Source organism: Mytilus galloprovincialis, chromosome 3, assembly GCF_965363235.1.
Source record: "Mytilus galloprovincialis chromosome 3, xbMytGall1.hap1.1, whole genome shotgun sequence".
Lineage (NCBI taxonomy): Eukaryota > Metazoa > Mollusca > Bivalvia > Mytilida > Mytilidae > Mytilus > Mytilus galloprovincialis.
Window position 1 is genome coordinate 40,921,833 of NC_134840.1, and position 17,497 is coordinate 40,939,329.

The window sequence follows — 17,497 nt, forward strand, 5'->3', positions numbered from 1 at the left end:
TCCAGCACAAATACACGCAAAAACATTTAACACGGAGAGACGTGTCATAGAACTGGTCTAAACTGTCCTAGACCCTAGAACTGTTTTAAGTAGAACTGTAAGAATCAGTTCTAGATATAGGCAGAATTGACCAAATCAGTTCTAACCGTAGAACTGTCAGGAGAACTGTCTAAAACTGTCTGGATTGTAGAACAGTTCTAAATGACGACACTGCAATTAGGACATTTTCTGTAACGAGAAATGTTAAAACAGTGCTCTGATGAGAATTTTTTAATACATATTTTATTCTTTTGAATTATTTATATTTCAGACAACTGTTCTATGGATATAACCGACTAAATCAATTCTAGTCGTACAACTGACCAAATCAGTTCTAATTGTAGAATTGTTCTAGTTGTAGAACTGTTCTCGCCGTAGAACTGTGCTAGTCGTAGAACTGTCCAAATCAGTTCTAATCGTAGAACTGTTCAAGTCGTAGAAATGTTCTATCCGTATCTAAATATCTTCTAGGTAGGGTAGCACTCCACAGTTAGAAAATAAAATTAAAAATAAGCCAAAAAAATGTTTTATCATCTCCTATTCCTGGATTTCTAATACATTAACCTAACTGTTTGTGTTGTACATGTGCATATGTATGTAATCAGTATTTTCCATAGATTTGATTTTCAAAAGTTAAAAGGGTGAAAAATAATTCCTTTTCTGTGTATCCATGGCAACATCCCCCAATGCCTTTGAGTGATACCTTTTTAGAAACTGTTTTCATAAATCTTCCTAATGATCAAATAGAAAATGGGCGTCTTTCGCCTATTTTTTTTCGTAAAATCTAAATTCACAAAGTTCGTGCGACAAAAAGGTGGATACATGAATGTTGAATGTACAAAATGACTTCACATTTATACTTTATTTCATGAAAAAAGGCATGTGGGCAAATGTGTCAGAAATCTGCCGGATGTAATTTACATCTGAATGGCACATTTAAACACTAAAGATTAAGTTATAAATATGGAAACTTTTATTGTTTTTTGAAAAAAATTATCATTTAAACTTATTTACTTATATAACCCCTCCTTCCTCCCCCCCCCCCCCCCAAAAAAAAATATATATAAATATCCAAACAATTTGTCTGCCATGGAGTTACACCAAGTAAAATGGGAGAATGCAGTATTTTCTTTATGTCCCACCTACGATAGTAAAGGGGCATTATGTTTGTCTGGTCTGTGCGTCCGTCCGTCCGTCTGTTCGTTCGTCCGTTCGTCTAGCTTCAGGTTAATGCTCTTGGTCGAGGAAGTTTTTGATGAAGCTGAAGTCCAATCAACTTGAAACTTAGTACACATGTTCCTTATGATATGATCTTTCTAATTTTACAGCCAAATTAGACTTTTGACCCCAATTCCACGGTCCATTGAACATAGAAAATGAAAGTGTGAGTTTCAAGTTAAAGTTTTTGGTCAAGGTAGTTTTTAATGAAACTCAAGTCCAATCAACTTGAAACGTAGTACACATGTTCCCTATTGTATGATATTACTACTTTTAATGCCAAATTATAATTTTTTTTACCCAATTTCACGGTCCATTGAACGTGGAAAATGATAATGCAATTGGGGCATCAGTGTACTTTCGACACATTCTTGTTTTCAAATGTTTCTGACATTCAATTTGTAGATTTAGCATAATTGATATATATAATTTCGCTTGTACTTATTTTAAAAATAAATCACATTCTGAAAGACAAATGACTATGTAGAACTGTGTCAAATCTCGACGTTCTAGTTTTTTGAAACGTTTATACCAATGACTTCTAATATAAAAACAAAACTCGTGTATAGAACTTATCTTTATGTTTTGGTTACTACAGTTGTTTGTCAAAACTTTTATATATTTTGTTATCCACGTTTCCTACTAATTACAAACGCAGCACAGGGATCCTTGTATCAATTTTTTAAATAGGTTTTAAATGATGTTCGATATGGTTCTTATATTCTGTATCCCCTAACTCAATACTCTGATTGAACTTTATTTTAATTGGAAATAAATATACAAATGTAGCCACTACCCTTGTTAATCTGCAAATATAAACCCGACTAATTTATCTTACTGCGTTTAATTAAAACAAATTAAATAAAAGGCAATACTCATTAATCTCAGGGAAACAGCCATATGAACAAATAATAGTTACTTACATCTACGTCAATTGGTCTGTGTTGTATAGTTGTCTCATTATCAATACTTTTACATCTTCTTAATTTATTATACATGTAAGTAAAATACATACATCCTCAGGAGGGTTTAGTGCTCAAAAACAGGCTTACCCCTCCATATTGTTTGGTCCCAAGCAAGGATTCATTAGGTCTGATTTTCGTTGTTTACCATCTCTCATAACTGTTTTTCGCTCAATATTACTTGTCATATTATATGCTCAAATCAGGCCTTTATTTTAATTTTCGAATTGTATACCAGAGCTTTTTTATAACCTATACAATATGCTCTGCTCATTTCAAGGCAGTACGATGAGTTTTAGTTGTTTACATGATTGCCTTTAGGAAATTCCAATTTACAAAAATGTAGGGCAACCACAATAAAGATAACCATCTAAAACCAGGATTTTTTTGTAAACATTTACTTTTATAATGTCTCGAGAAATTGTCTCACTTGATTGTTACATTATCGGAAATTAAATTAATCTGCATAGGTAACAATAGACATCTATAACATCATTCTGTAGTTTTTCACACCTAAGACTCTTGTTCACCGTATTTGTATTTACATTTATCATGCATATCACAACAGGTGCCGCACGTGGAGCAATGTCTGCTTCCTCTTCTGGCCTGAGATCACCCCAGTGTTCGGGGCTGTTCATGCTGCTCAGTCTTTCGGTCTTGTAATATTTAGTGTATTGTAAAATTAAAAGTTCGTCGTCTTTCGTTAATTATGGCTTGTCATTGTCAATTTCTGCCGACTTGGGTGTTTTAAAAGTCTCCTTTGTATCTTCCGCTTCTTTGTTTTTTAAAATCATTTACACGGTCAATGCTAACTCTCACAGACAGTTTATCGTAATGTATACAAAGGACATTAAACACCATTAAAGAGATAACAATACAAACTGAAATGTTGTTATAATGATTTTAGAAATACAATTCATAGAACATGTTATTGTATTTCTAAGATTGATTTATGGAAAACAAAACATTTACTTGGTATGGGTAAAATGTTCTATTTACGTTTGTTCAATTTGAACATAATTTTGCAATTATTAGTGAAAAACAAAACGTAACTGATCTTAAGTACCGAAACACTTACTATTGGGTTTAAATCACGCTTTAAAATAAAACCATATGCAGTGTTAGTTTTCACAATTATTAATCCTGGAAATTTGCTGCATTAAAAAAGCAGATCAGATTAAATTGCAAAGGATTACAAATATAATCGCATGCATTGGTTTGGTTTTTTCTTCAAACAATTATCCATCATTGATAATCTTCAGTTACACATTGCATAAATAATTTGAGAACATTTTTGTTGTTGTCGAAAATTATATATTTGACTAGTTTGTACACACATTGGCAGTATTTTTTTTTTCTAGCTGGTTACTTTTTTCATATACCATGTCAACACCAAGAAAGGCCAATTTGCTGAGTATGGTCCTAAATCTTTTCCGGATACAAAGTTACCAACATAACAAACTTCACTATAAAATCAAATAACACCGTCTAATCTAAAACAAATTGGGTCTTTTAACCACAACTAAGAAGCATATAGAAACGGCTCTACCGTTGTATTACATGTACAATGTATATATATATAATATATATCAGGGTTTGTTTTTTTATTTTTTCTGCTCCAAACAAATTTCGCAGCTGTCTCTATACATGAAGTCCTTATAACGTATAAAACACTTTATTTCTAACGAACATATTGAGAAATTAGACTTCTAAAAAGCCTTCGCACAAGTTACCCAAAAGTTCCAAGTCATTCAGTTCAGTCTCACTATAAATATCACATTTCCAATTAAAACAAAGTCTGCCATTGTTGAGGACAAATGAATGAACTGTTTTGTAATTATGGTAACAGTTCAATATTTGCGATTGAAAATTGTACAAGAATCTGTAGAAACAGTACACATGTTTTGCCATACATTTTGTATTTTTTATACATGTAAAATGAATACGCGTCTGTTGCCGATTTATCCGAGGTGTTCATCTCTAAGGTCGACATTGGTGTTTCCATGTTCAGTGTGTAGTCTGTTACTAACTTACACTCTGGTTTTATAAGTTCGATTATAAGTATGGGAACTCTTTTTTCCATTCAATTTTACAGTAACTGTTGTTCTTTATTTTCAAGAGAATGAATTCTCTTATTCAACATATATACGAGTATGATTAATTGAAGGAAACTTACTTTGAAGCAAACACCAAAGTAAAAGCAATCAAAATACACGTAAACCATTAAAATTTCAAAACTCATTCATGAAACATATTAATGTTGGAATTTTGAAAATGTTGGAAATTACTTACTGTCTAAGTTGTCATTTCAGCGTCTGTACTTGTCTCGTGCTGAAATAGATTGATCATGTGTTCTAGTAACGTCAGATGTGTTGTAGTATCTACAATCAAGCACGTAAGGATTAAACTGTAAACTATTATAAAATGATACATGCCTAACAAAAGTTTCTTTTCGTCATCTTGTAATAATGTTAAGATAATTGTGCCAATAAATTTTAGTGCTGCCTGATCTTGCTCCAGATTCTGATTATCTCGCTTTGATTGAGAAAAAAAAAATCCTTATTGATAGAAAAAATAACCATTTCGCTACATATATAATGAAAGCAACAATGTAAATACATGTTCAAAGGACAGGATATATTATTAATTAAGCATCGTCTTGTCGGATGCCTCGTTAATGGAAAAAGACACAGTCACTCCCTGTATTTTAATAACACTCATATGTAATGGCAAGTGACCTAGTCATAAGAGAGGGTAATTAATTATGTTGGAAATTTAAATTTTCATTGAATCATGTCACCTTCTATGACATCAAAGAGTCGTTGTATGGTCTTATTAACATGTAGGGATGAGCGTAAAATGCTCCCTTTAATGGCAGTCCTTATGCCTCGCTCATCGTCCTATTTTATAAACTTTGGACACCATACCTATCAGATTTACTGCTAATTCGAATTCGTTTTCGTTATGGATAGGTTTGACAAATTATAAAACTTAAAGGTGACTTCCATAAAAGACACTGTTGATAATATTTGATCACAAAAAAAAAATAAAATTAATGAAACTAAAAAAAAAAGAATTTTGGAAAAACGGCAACGACACCAACAACATGCATAGAGAGAAAACAACATACCGTATCGTCGTTTCTAGTATGTTTAAATCCGGTCACAAATCGGTGACCACTCTTCGAATTTATGTAAAATGACCAATATAACCTTATGAGGCCCCACAGTATGTTCGCTATTTCAAAATTTTGTTCGACGTCTTTTTTCATACTTGTTGTGTTGTTCACAGCTTCAATAATAAGACAGAACACATTTGTATGAATCTTTAAAGAACTAAATCATCATTTTGTATTTGTTCAAATAATAGCTTACTCTGGTATAGACATTTACGTTTTTGGTACACCACAATTGTTACAAAAATAACAAATCACATGCAAAGATATATGGGAAATATTGTGCAATCACACAGTCTGGGAGACATGATTTATTTTAATAGTCTTAATTGGCTTTGGTCTAGCTTTCGTCTGTTTCGAGTAATCTTAGATACTTTCATATTTGTTTTTCGTTTACTGTTTTGTACATAAATCAGGCAGTTTATTTTTCGCTGTTATGGCATATTATAGCTTACTGTATGGTATAGGGTTTGCTCGGTCTATTAAGCCCGTTAGGGATATCTATATTTGCTATCATTTACGTCATTTGGTCTCATTGGCAATCAAACCACCTCTGACCCATAAAAAAAAATGAAAAAATACATCGTTTTTTTATAATTTTTTACATCCGCTTCATTTGAACTTTGGTGAATAGTTGTCTCATTGGCAATCATACCATTATCTCCTCATTTTTATGAAGATATTCTTTGCCACATTTACACTGAAGAAGATACAATCTGTTTGTAGTCGTGTAATTAGTTTTACAAATTATTGTGCATACTGTCGTACCAGTATAATAGTTAATGTTGAAAGTCTTTGTACGTCGCCAAAAAGTCTGATTTAGAAGATAATCAGTCCCCACTAGCAAATCGTTAAGGCTCGAGGTGCCTATGGAAAACCAATACGTATGTTTGCGGTCTCTCGTGAATGAGATGAAATTCAAAATTTGTAAACCTTTAGAATTCGAAAAAATCACAAATGAGTTAGAGATGTTAGATGTATGATACATGTATCATAATATGTCGTCAAAATATTTGAACCATTAATCAATTTGCAGAAAAAATTTGTCGTTACATGTCGGGATTGCGTTTCTGCATCGGCACTTTGTATAAACATGTATATATATATTCAAGAAAAAGAGAGAACAAGACTGGATGTATTTATTTGCACGCGTGTGTGTATGTGTTTGAAATAGTAGCTATTTCACATAGTGCAACTGTTGAAGACGAAAGATATTTATATTCTCTGAAATATTTATTGATTTTATTGTATCTGAGTGTTATTAAATTTTTCAAAAAATATTAAAGCAATTGTAGACGAATTCCCAGTTGTTCAATTTATTAACACATATTTCATTTTAGTTTGACTTATTTTAGCTATAAATTAACTAAGCTAAAAGCTTTCGGGATATGATTCTATAATTGAATTAGGTATTGCTACAATGACAAGCTCTGACATTAAGTCTTATCCATATGGATTTCAGAATAAAACTTAGTACGTGTTTAAGATAATAAGAAAAGTAAATAAATGAGATTATTTCGATGAACCATTCGACAGATTATACTTTGAGAATATAAATTGTCTAGCCAGCTGACCTATAAATGGTCTTACGGGGTAACTAACTACAAAACACTTGAGTGAAGTATCATTAGTATATCATATAAAAGTACGTTCTCGCTCATCAGTTGTATGTTTCAGTCGTCTAATCAATGAAAATGTTCGTATTTCATTTGGCTTTCTAACTGTTTGCATTCGGGCGCCATATAAGTATACGAAACTTGCAATTGCTGAACCAAATTATAAGTTTGGCATCTTTAATGAGTTTTTCAAATGGCTTAACCATTTTTACTGTCTGTGATTTATTTTCCTTTGAACCACATGCTTCATCCTACAAAACCCAAACTAAGTAATCGCTTGGTGTCGTTGTTCACTCTTATACTCTTCTGTTTCATATCTTTGTGAAAGGATATGATTTGTTCACATTATGCTAATTTTTAAGGCCTCTAAAGTATGTCAGTTCTTTTTTAACAAAAGCAGATTTCAACAAAGTATGATTTGACTCTTCTTATGATTCTTATTTGCCAACGAAGTTAAATTGATACCGTCTCTCTGCCCTTATGACATACCAGTTATGTGCAACTTCTTACAATATATTACCATATCAATAATGTCCCGATACACATTTTAATATGCACCAATCATATCATATAGCACTGTCCCTTGGTGCCCCCTGCAGTTCAGCTAGATATATTCAGCCTACTCACAGTATTCTTTTTTGTTACTTTCTAGAGGTGTGCCTGAGACGAAGGTTTTATGTATACTCCTATATATAATACATGAAAACTGTTGTTTCTTATTTTTGTATGTAACAATGTATACTGTATTGTTTATTATATCTTCTTCTTCTTGATTAGAATACGGAAAACTAGTAAAATGCATAGAAAATTAAACGTGTTTTGTTAATACTATTGCATGAGGGAAGAGTCTGAATTATAACTGTACTTGAAACGTATCTATCATTGCATTCCATCGATTAACAAATCTAGTGAAATTATACAATTATATATCCCCTTTCAGATTAAACCTCTATATGAAAAGAAAATCGATGGTTTTTGGTATAATTACAGATAATTTTCTTGCATAATAACACGATAGGTCAAGAAGTCTCTCCTGTGAAATATAAGGCAAGTGTAGCACTCTCTCGGTAATCGGTGCTATTTATTATCCGATATCGACGTAACTACTGTATGTAATGTCTGGTGTTGGGAAATATAAATATGTTTGATGATAGCAGCGGGATATTGATAAATGGTGTATATCTCTTTGATCAATGAAATGATATACCTTTGTGTAAGAAGCTAAAGATTTAAAGTTTAGATGTTTTTTTATTAAATAATAAGTTAAATGTAAGTTAAGAATAATTTACATGCTTAACTAAAAAAAGAAAGCATTAATAACTCTTTTTTGTGCGGTGATATTTATCTTCCGCACTACGAATGTATTACCAGAATTGATGCATCAGAGATTTCACATGGAACTCAACTCCTATACATGAACGGGTGTGTTATGGGCCAGCAAATACCGATCAAAACATATGACACGTTATATGCCAGTTCAATGTAGTTAGAACATACTTCTGAAAGAGAAAACTGAAAAAGTGAACATGAAGTTAGCAATTCACATGTAAGGGAATGAGAAGTTGTGAGAGAAAGCTAGAGCACATTATCTTTCACAAACACGTTTATCTTTAACAAATCCATGTATGAAATGTGTTTCTTCATATTATTATCTTTCTTTTAAAATAGTAGAATCAATTTTGTTATTGTTTTCATTTTGAAAAGTGTATCTGAATTAGAAATTTTTAAGTTTTTGACAAACCAGAAAAGAATTAAAATTCTAATGTCAGCATTGTTCGTATAGATAACACAGTTGAATGTTACTAGGGTAGTGTGGTCTGTTGTTGTTTACATAAATTCCAATAAACTGCAATAATCAATTATAATTTTTCATAATTTGATTTCACGTTTCATGAATTTGCTATATTGCTTCATCTTCTCCCAAGGTGTCTTTATAAAACCATATTCTTGCGATTCAATCTCGAAATTTAAAAAACACGTTCCTCATTATCATCAATACACTGTCCTATCCAAGTCAGACCCTTTCATCTGTTGTATTGTAGCTTACTCAACTATTTGAAAGTATTGGTACTGGCACAAGTAGGTCTTTGAACATCTCTATTAAATTTGTTTGAAAAAAAATCTTATCCAGCAACAAATTGAATGCTTGATACCATTGAGCTTAGTTTATTATATAGAAACTTATTTATTATGTTGTTGTCTTCCAGTTGTTAATATGTCTGTTTTGTTTTGTGTAGTGACTGTCTCATTAACCAAAACAACTCAATTTTTACATTACGCTTAGTTATGATCGCTCCAGTTTTTATTTCGAGATTGCATACTGCAGATGATCTATATTGTGAAATAAACATACATCTATTCAAAGGTCACAAATAGAAGGCACATCAATTTCTAGGTGTTATATCTTATGGGTGCATATCGCCACATCTCCTTTTATTCATACAAAATGTTTAACAAATTTATATTTGTTGAAAAAGGCAGGTTTCAGGCATAATATTTTATTGGTGCACTCGTGACCACAAGTTTAGAAAAACAGCGAAAATATGAAACGTTGGAGACCAGATTCTATAGTAATATAACAATTTAAGAAAAAAACTATCATGTTTGAAAATTGCACATTGCAAACAGTCCAAACGAAATGATTTTTTTTATATCAAAATAAGTGTGAACTGTGCACATTCTTGTACAAAGTCTCTGTCTAGGGAAAATGTAAATTTCAACCATCTTATTTTTCAAGGTGTTGCCATTACGAACATTGCTTTCATTAACTATATATTTTTAAAACACTTTTTGTTATAGTTATTAATAATCGAGCGAAAATGGGGGTTTTTCAGTGTCACTCTTAATTCGTGTCTGCTACAGAAGATTTTCAGAATCTTTAATAATTGTTTAATAGAAATTATAATCAGTTGTCTTTTACTTTTTATAAGTTGAGCATGTTTTGTTTTAAGAAGACACTTGTTTTGTTATTTTGCACTTTACATATTCAAATATAATATAATTTGACTTTGAGTGTTCTTGATTAAGGGCATACAATACAGTTACAGGGCAGGTAATGACGTTGCTAACGTAAATTGTTATTTTCGCGACGTCAAACTATAACTTATCGGGAAAAGATTCAGTTTTCGACTGATTTTTATCATTCAAACTTATTTAATTTGAAAACGAGTTCATGGACCCTTTTTTTAAATGCCATTTGGTTTGATTACGCGAGAAGATTATGTGCGCTAATTTTCATTCGTAAATAGTGCATTTTTTTTTTAAATTTGATAAATATACAGCAAAAAAATATGTTTTTTCTACATTCATGATTATTTGATAAATATGAGTTATTTCTGAATAAAAAATGTATAAATTTTTAGGATACTTATAAAATACAGAAATTACAAACTCTTTAACAAAAAACAATTTGTGTTTATCTTTTAAAACAAAAAACGTTATGTCTATCTTTCGAAAGGGAAAATACGGCCACAAATCCGAATTTTGAGCAAGTATACAAAATTTCGACCTCATTTTACTCAAAAAGTAGCACATGAAGGTGTATTTTTTATTACATATTTGATTTAATTAGGTAAAAAATATTCTATATGGAAATTTTTATCTAAGTGTAAATACGGGATTAAAACTGTATCGTATGCCCTTAAGAAAATAACGCGTCGGACGCGTAAGTTGTAATGAGTGTTATTTATTTTTTTCATTTCTATTAGTTACAGTGGAATAAAAAAAAAACATGCATTCATAGTTTTATCAAAAACATGCAGAAACGTGAAAATGTTACATTTCTTTCAACAAAGGGTAACCCATAGTGAGTTATAATGCCAACATCTAGTATGGACAGTGCATAACTTGTAATGCTTACACCCAGGCAAAGTTAATGGAACCTTTTTGGATATAGGAAGATGTGGTGTGAGTGCCAATGAGACAACTCTCCATCCAAAAACAATTTTAAAAAAAGTAAACCATTATAGGTCAATGTACGGCCTTCAACACGGAGTCTTGGCTCACACCGAACAACAAGCTATAAAGGGCCCCAAAATTACTAGTGTAAAACTATTCAAACGGGAAAACCAACGGTCTAATCTATATAAGATTAAAAAAAAAACGATGCATAGAATCATTTTTATTAATTTGGCTTAAATTACTATCCCGACAGTACTCGTTGAAAATATTGGTTCCGTGCCGCTGAAGGACTGTCAGTTCCTTGGGATAGTTATTATACCATGTGTCAAGTTATCAGTGTTTTGGTATTCGGCATTTTATTCATCTCATAAGTATTATTGAAGTTCATGGCTTCTATCATTGTCCTGAAAGTGAGACTGCAACTCTTCCAGACAAATCTGGCCTTCGATTTTGTCTAAGCCCTTAAGTTGTAATGCCTACGAATGCATTATGTATTTAGTTTTCTTAAACTTTTGATCTGTAAAACCTGGTGAGTTTTATTCCAGAAACACGTAGCATGTGCACCAGAGTTGGCATGATACGTTTATAATTACTAGTGGCTAATTTTTGTTCTATGTTAGATTGAACAAAATCGGCTTTAAATTAACATGCCATATCTTAACACTGCTTGCTTCAAATAAACAATATCTAGGTATTAAAATTTTTGGTATTTATCTTGGCGAAACGAGCAAGAATGATATAGTATCTATAGAAGTTTTGTTGAACTATATTTTTAATAAATAATTGATTATTTATTATTGATTCTGAAAAATTTCTATTTAAACATCTGTGAACTTTGCGCGACTTATCATATTCTTGTTGTACACCTACATTAAAAACCGAATTTCGTGAAACTTAAAAATAAGAATTTTAATACTCAAAAAAACGTGTTTTGAATCTGTTTAAAACCAAGAAATTGACAATAAGAATAGTGAAGTCAAGTACGCCAAAAATATCACAAATGAATAGTGTCGGTTGTATCTTATAGAATATGATACTATTAGTGAGCTAGTAATATGGTTAAACGCTTTATTAAAACGGTTTATGAATAACTTCAACAATGATATCTGTTTAAAAACACTTTTAGTTTATCATGAGTGCTAAATAAAACAGGTATTGGTGTAAAGAAATAATAATACTGACAGTAAGTTTAGATCTGTGGTAATACCACACAGAAAATCAGAATATATTCTGTTTGTACGGTGCTCGTTAACTTACTTTGAATTTTTGAACATGCTAGTAATTTTGACTCCAGTTTTGTTTATTTAGAACCAGTGACTTTCTATATACACCAAACCTCCAACAAGCATATATTAAAAGTAAAGTATAAAATGTCTGAATAATAGCCAACGATAAATATTGCGGCGCGATGGATCATATAATTATGATACATAAACAGAAGCTGCTTGAATATTGTCAATAAAAGTAAATACTCACTATTTTGTAATGTAGTAATCTATTTTGTTTAAAAGTTAGTTTCCAATCGACCCTTCCTTAAGTGTGTGTAAATTACAATTGTTTGGGGCAACCTACATTAAGTTGTATTTATCATTTTTTCGATGGTAAATGCGATATCAACATAGTCATATTAAAATAATCAGTGAAATTACATCACTTTTATTGCAAAACGTGAAATTGAAGAATATTGCTAGCTTTTTTTTTGTGTGTTCCAAATCATGGAACCTGCATGAATTTTTTTTATACAATAAAGGATCAAGATGATGAAAAAGAAACACATGTGGCCATCATTGGAATGTCGATTGTCTGTTGACAAATACGTCATCCAAACACACAAATATGTTGACAATACAAAAAAGTTATATCATATAGTATTGTTGTCAGCTCGATATCGCTTTCTAATTTTCAAATTTCGTGTTGCTTAGTCTTTATTTTTTCTATGTTGTGTTTTTGTACTGTTGTTGTCTGTTTTGTTTTTTTCTTTTTTAATCATGGCGTTGTCAGTTTATTGTCGATTTATGAGTTTGAATGTTCTCTGGTATCTTTCGCCCTTTTTTGTAAGTGTTCGTTTATTCACAAAAGAAAAGCCAAACCAGAAAAATTTTGGACAGTGACATTGTTTAAACGATGTTTATTAACAGTAGCTATAGTGTGACATTGTTAGACGAGCCAATTTTATCAAGACCACCAAATTACTTCCATTGTTAGATTAGACGAACCATGTTTATGATATTATATAAATAACACATAGCTGAGAGGGTGTTATAACAGATTGGTACTCCGAGAAAACATTGTCAACCACGGCGAAGCCAAGGTTGACAATGTTTTTCCAAGGGTAACAATCTGCTCTATCACCCTCTCAGCTATGTGTTATTTAATTTATTATACTGAATGTCCTATCATTATAGTCTTTTACTGATTAATTTTATTTTAAAATTTGTTTTTATGACGTCATGTACATAGCAACGTTACGGATATTAGAAAAAAACAACAAAAGTTAAGCAAGATGTTTTATTTTTTTTTAATTTTGAAAGTCAACTAATAAAGTCTGAGCCAAAACGTAGAACTTTAGCATTGTATTTAATTACTTTATGTAAATTCAATTCATTGTCCATTAACTATTGATTTTTGATTGGTCTAGACGACAGGGTGACATTCAAAAAACTTGTCACCCTCTCAGCCATGTGATAGAGTAAATTAACACCCTCGTATCAGCCAATCAAAATATGGCATTTTAACGTGAGTATAATAAAAGGAGATGTGGTATAATTGCCAACAAGACAACTATCCACCAGAGTTCAAATGAAGTGTGATTATGTAAGCAATCTGACACCATACAACATTCAACAATGAGAAAAATTTATACAACATACATGCATGCAGTTGGTTACAAAAGACCCGATATGAAGTATTTAAAATAACAATTCAAACAAGAAAACTTACTGTCTAATCTGTATAATAGAACAAAAATGACAGATATGACCCAACGACAACCACTGACCTAAATGATCCTGGCTTTGGACAGGCACATGTTTGTAAGCGCACAGCCTTCTCCTTACCTTGGACAGTGGTTTTAAATCACAACATAGGAAAAAATTAAAATCAGTTGCAATTATTCTTATTATAACTTAAATGTTCAAAACACTTAACGTAAAAGCATTAGACATAAAGCTATATATATATATATATATATATAGTGAACTTTTAGAGCAAGCTTATTTGTTTCTCGTTTTGTGGAAGGAATGATAAGATTCAGTAGTAAGGGAAAGTCTACAATATGGAACACACTATATTGACGTTTACGAAAAGGATAGTTAGTTGGGATTTGTAAATATAGAGTGACACTATTTCATAGGTACTGAGGTGCATGTTTTTGATTCATATCATATATCACATCTGTGATTTTTTTCTCCTTTTTTTAATAAAGATTCCCAGCCAACCTCAGAGTACACAGTTTTAGTTTTAGAGAAAACTAATAGTCCCGTTTTAATTGGTGCGGCTTGCAAGCTTCTAGTTTTTTTTAAATAACATATCCCACACTTCCGTGACATATTAAAAAATGGACCCAATAAAAACTAGGTAGATTTTTCTATATATTTTTTTTCGAAACAGTCGATTTTAAGTAAATAAACGTGCTATTTTGCACTTGCAACTATACTTTTAATCAGGTTGTTCCATTTTACGTCACTTCTGAGGGTAACATATATCTAAGGAAAAGTTGGGATCTTGTATCTCACCATTTGGGAAATCTAAGTTCTATTAGAATCAAATTACATTAGCCCTTTACATGTAGTTGACCAATCTTTTATATCTTTCGTGGTTTTGTAACAAAAAAAAAACACTTTTTTTTACACCTCCGAATGTGTGACATTGTATGACCGTCCGTATTTATTGACATCACTATATTTGATTTGAGCAAATGTTTTAATGAAACATGTTTATTGACACCCGCAAATACCTGCATAATATCGATCCAAATGACAGCTTCTTCAAACCATATGTCTTTAAAGATCAAACTTTTTTATTTTTGAGAATTTTCTATATTATGAAATTTCTAATTATATATCAAATTTTCCTAAAAACGTTTTCAAGGAACACTTTTATGGTTTACAGTTTGACCTTGTTGATTGATTGTCAGATCTTCTGTTCTAAATCAAATATAAAATAGCACCTGCGTATACTTATAAAAAAATCAGGGTTATGTGATAAAATAAAATAAAAAAATACATTTTATGAACATGTTGACTGTTTATTAACCCACATCTGTTACGAACTGTGGTTCAATTTGATTACAAAACTAAGATAATAATAACAAAGCTCTTCTATCTTATTAGAATCTGACAGTTTAATATTTTTTTCGCTCTGCAGTTCAACATTTGTAGAACATCAATTGGTTGATTAAGCTCTAAAGGTTTCATCAGCTGAATTATATGTTATAAATGCAAATATTCTTTAGCCTAATTTGATTACACATTATAATGTAATAAAGAGCGATCGGTATACGAACTTTTTCTAAAGTTGAATTATTGTTCTGGACAATAAAATATTGATTGATGATTATATTACTAATGTGACTTCAAAGATACAATTTATAGCAGCAGTTAAACTTTGAAAAGCTGAAAAATCTTTGATTGTTTCACTCACAAACGAATGAAGTTTGTACGTTAATTGATCTGGTTATTTTATTAGTTAAATAAATATCTACTAACGCACTAGGCATAAAATAATTTGTTGATTTATCTACCGAAATAGTTTAACTACGGGAACAAAAGCAATTTTCAGCCACCGAATCACACACACACTTGGTTATCATTGAGTTCTATTGATCGACAGATTACACCAGCAAGGTTGTGGAGTTTAGTGTGACAAAAAAGCTTTAGCTGTAAGAAGCATTTTCATAACGTTTATAGTGTTTATAGATTATTTCTGAAATTAATTGGACATTTCATTAAATGACACATATCGTCTCGAGGAATTTGAGTTAAATTATATGTACATAACAAAAAACTCTTTGAAAAAGGAAAGAAAAAAATCTGAAATCCATAATAATATTAAATATATTATTTATTGTATGCTGTGGAATATTGTTTTTTTTCTGAAAAGTTTGTTGAGTTTGAAATGATTAGGAAGATCTACATGTTTTAGTAAAAAAAAATGGGTTGTCGTCAAACGAAACCGGACAGTACTGAACAAGGATCGCCAGTTCATTTGGATGTGCTGAACGAAGGCAATGGGGTCCCTAATGTTGACCCCCGTTTACCCTTAAATGCAAGACAAGTGTTTAAATTAAAGCAGTCGTGGAAAGGAATAAAGCGAAACATAGAAGAAACAGGGGTGGAAATGTTTATAAGGTAAGTTTCAAGCTTTTATAAATAGTAATGTAATATATATTTTTTTATTCTTGTTCTGTATTATAAAAACAACATAATAAATGTCTTGGATTTAAAACGGATCCAATAGAAGAGAGATGTTACCGAATTTAACTTTGTTGGTAATTCTATGCTTCAGTGTAATTTTAATCAATATAATGTTTTATACTACGTGATATGAATATAAAAAGATTACAATTATATTATCGCTATAAATAGAAAAGGGTGAATGAGATTGATAAAACGTTTCCAAATGAAAACTATTATAGGTATTCTTTTGAAGATTACCCTGAAACCTTAAATGTTTTCACGTTCCAGAAAAAAGCTTTATAGCATCATCAATATATTTAGCGTAATTGATATATAATTAGCTTTACAACTATAATGATTATACCGTAACATCACTCAACCTCCTATAGGTGGTGAAGCAGAATTACATCTTGCAAAGTTTTAGGTCAATAGAGGTTTATACGAAAGATTCCATTCATAAGTAGAATTGATGAAAGATCTAATGCTTTTAAACCTGCATGTAGATGAATTGCATATTTACACAGATATTTACTCTAGCACTTGTGTCGATCATCGGCGAAAATGAGTAATTACTGCCATTCAATCACATTTTTTGTTACAATGTACAAGGTATACATGTTTTTTGCACTAAAGTCTTAACGAGAATGGTAAATATTTGCTATGTGGATGATTGCTAGATAAATATTTGCTATGTGGATGATTGCTAGATAAATATAAAGTCTTAAATAACTCTGATCAATACAATCTTGCTTTGCATCCCATAAACATACCATTGTGACTATATTACACTCCAGTTTTGTTTGATATTAATCAAAATGAACAAGTGACAGCATATTGCTTTTATTGCATTCCAAGTATACATTTAAGTTTACGAAATATGGACCTGTAATTGTTCACACATTCGTCTTTTCGTATGTCAGAAGACGACTTATTGACAATCACACCATATGTTATGATTTTTATATACCACCAATAAAAAGGTGTAAATTTTGTCACTGCCACCGTCATAATATGAATAAAAGGACATGTTGGCTAAACTTTAGTGAGACAGCAACACAACGACAAAAACAACAATAGGCCATATGTATGACAACATACAGTAGTACATTTAATATGTCAAGCTTTGAATCGTCCAAATTCTATAAATTGTGTGACTTCATTTTAAAGAAACAAAATCAAAGATCTTCCATT

At 31.1% G+C, this 17,497-nt stretch overlaps 1 protein-coding gene across 2 annotated transcripts in view; it reads left to right on the forward strand.

Moving 5' to 3' along the window:
- LOC143067939 (cytoglobin-1-like) overlaps positions 1-17,497 on the forward strand; it is a 96,708-nt gene that overhangs the window by 12,219 nt on the left and 66,992 nt on the right. Inside the window, exon 1 of one of the 2 annotated variants that reach the window (XM_076241582.1) lies at positions 15,459-16,258. The exons of the other annotated variant lie outside the window; for it this stretch is intronic. Within the exon in view, the coding sequence (XP_076097697.1) occupies positions 16,062-16,258 (197 nt within the window). The 5' untranslated portion in view covers positions 15,459-16,061. Of the gene's footprint in view, positions 1-15,458; positions 16,259-17,497 lie in introns of those variants that run through there. 2 annotated transcript variants of the gene reach the window in all.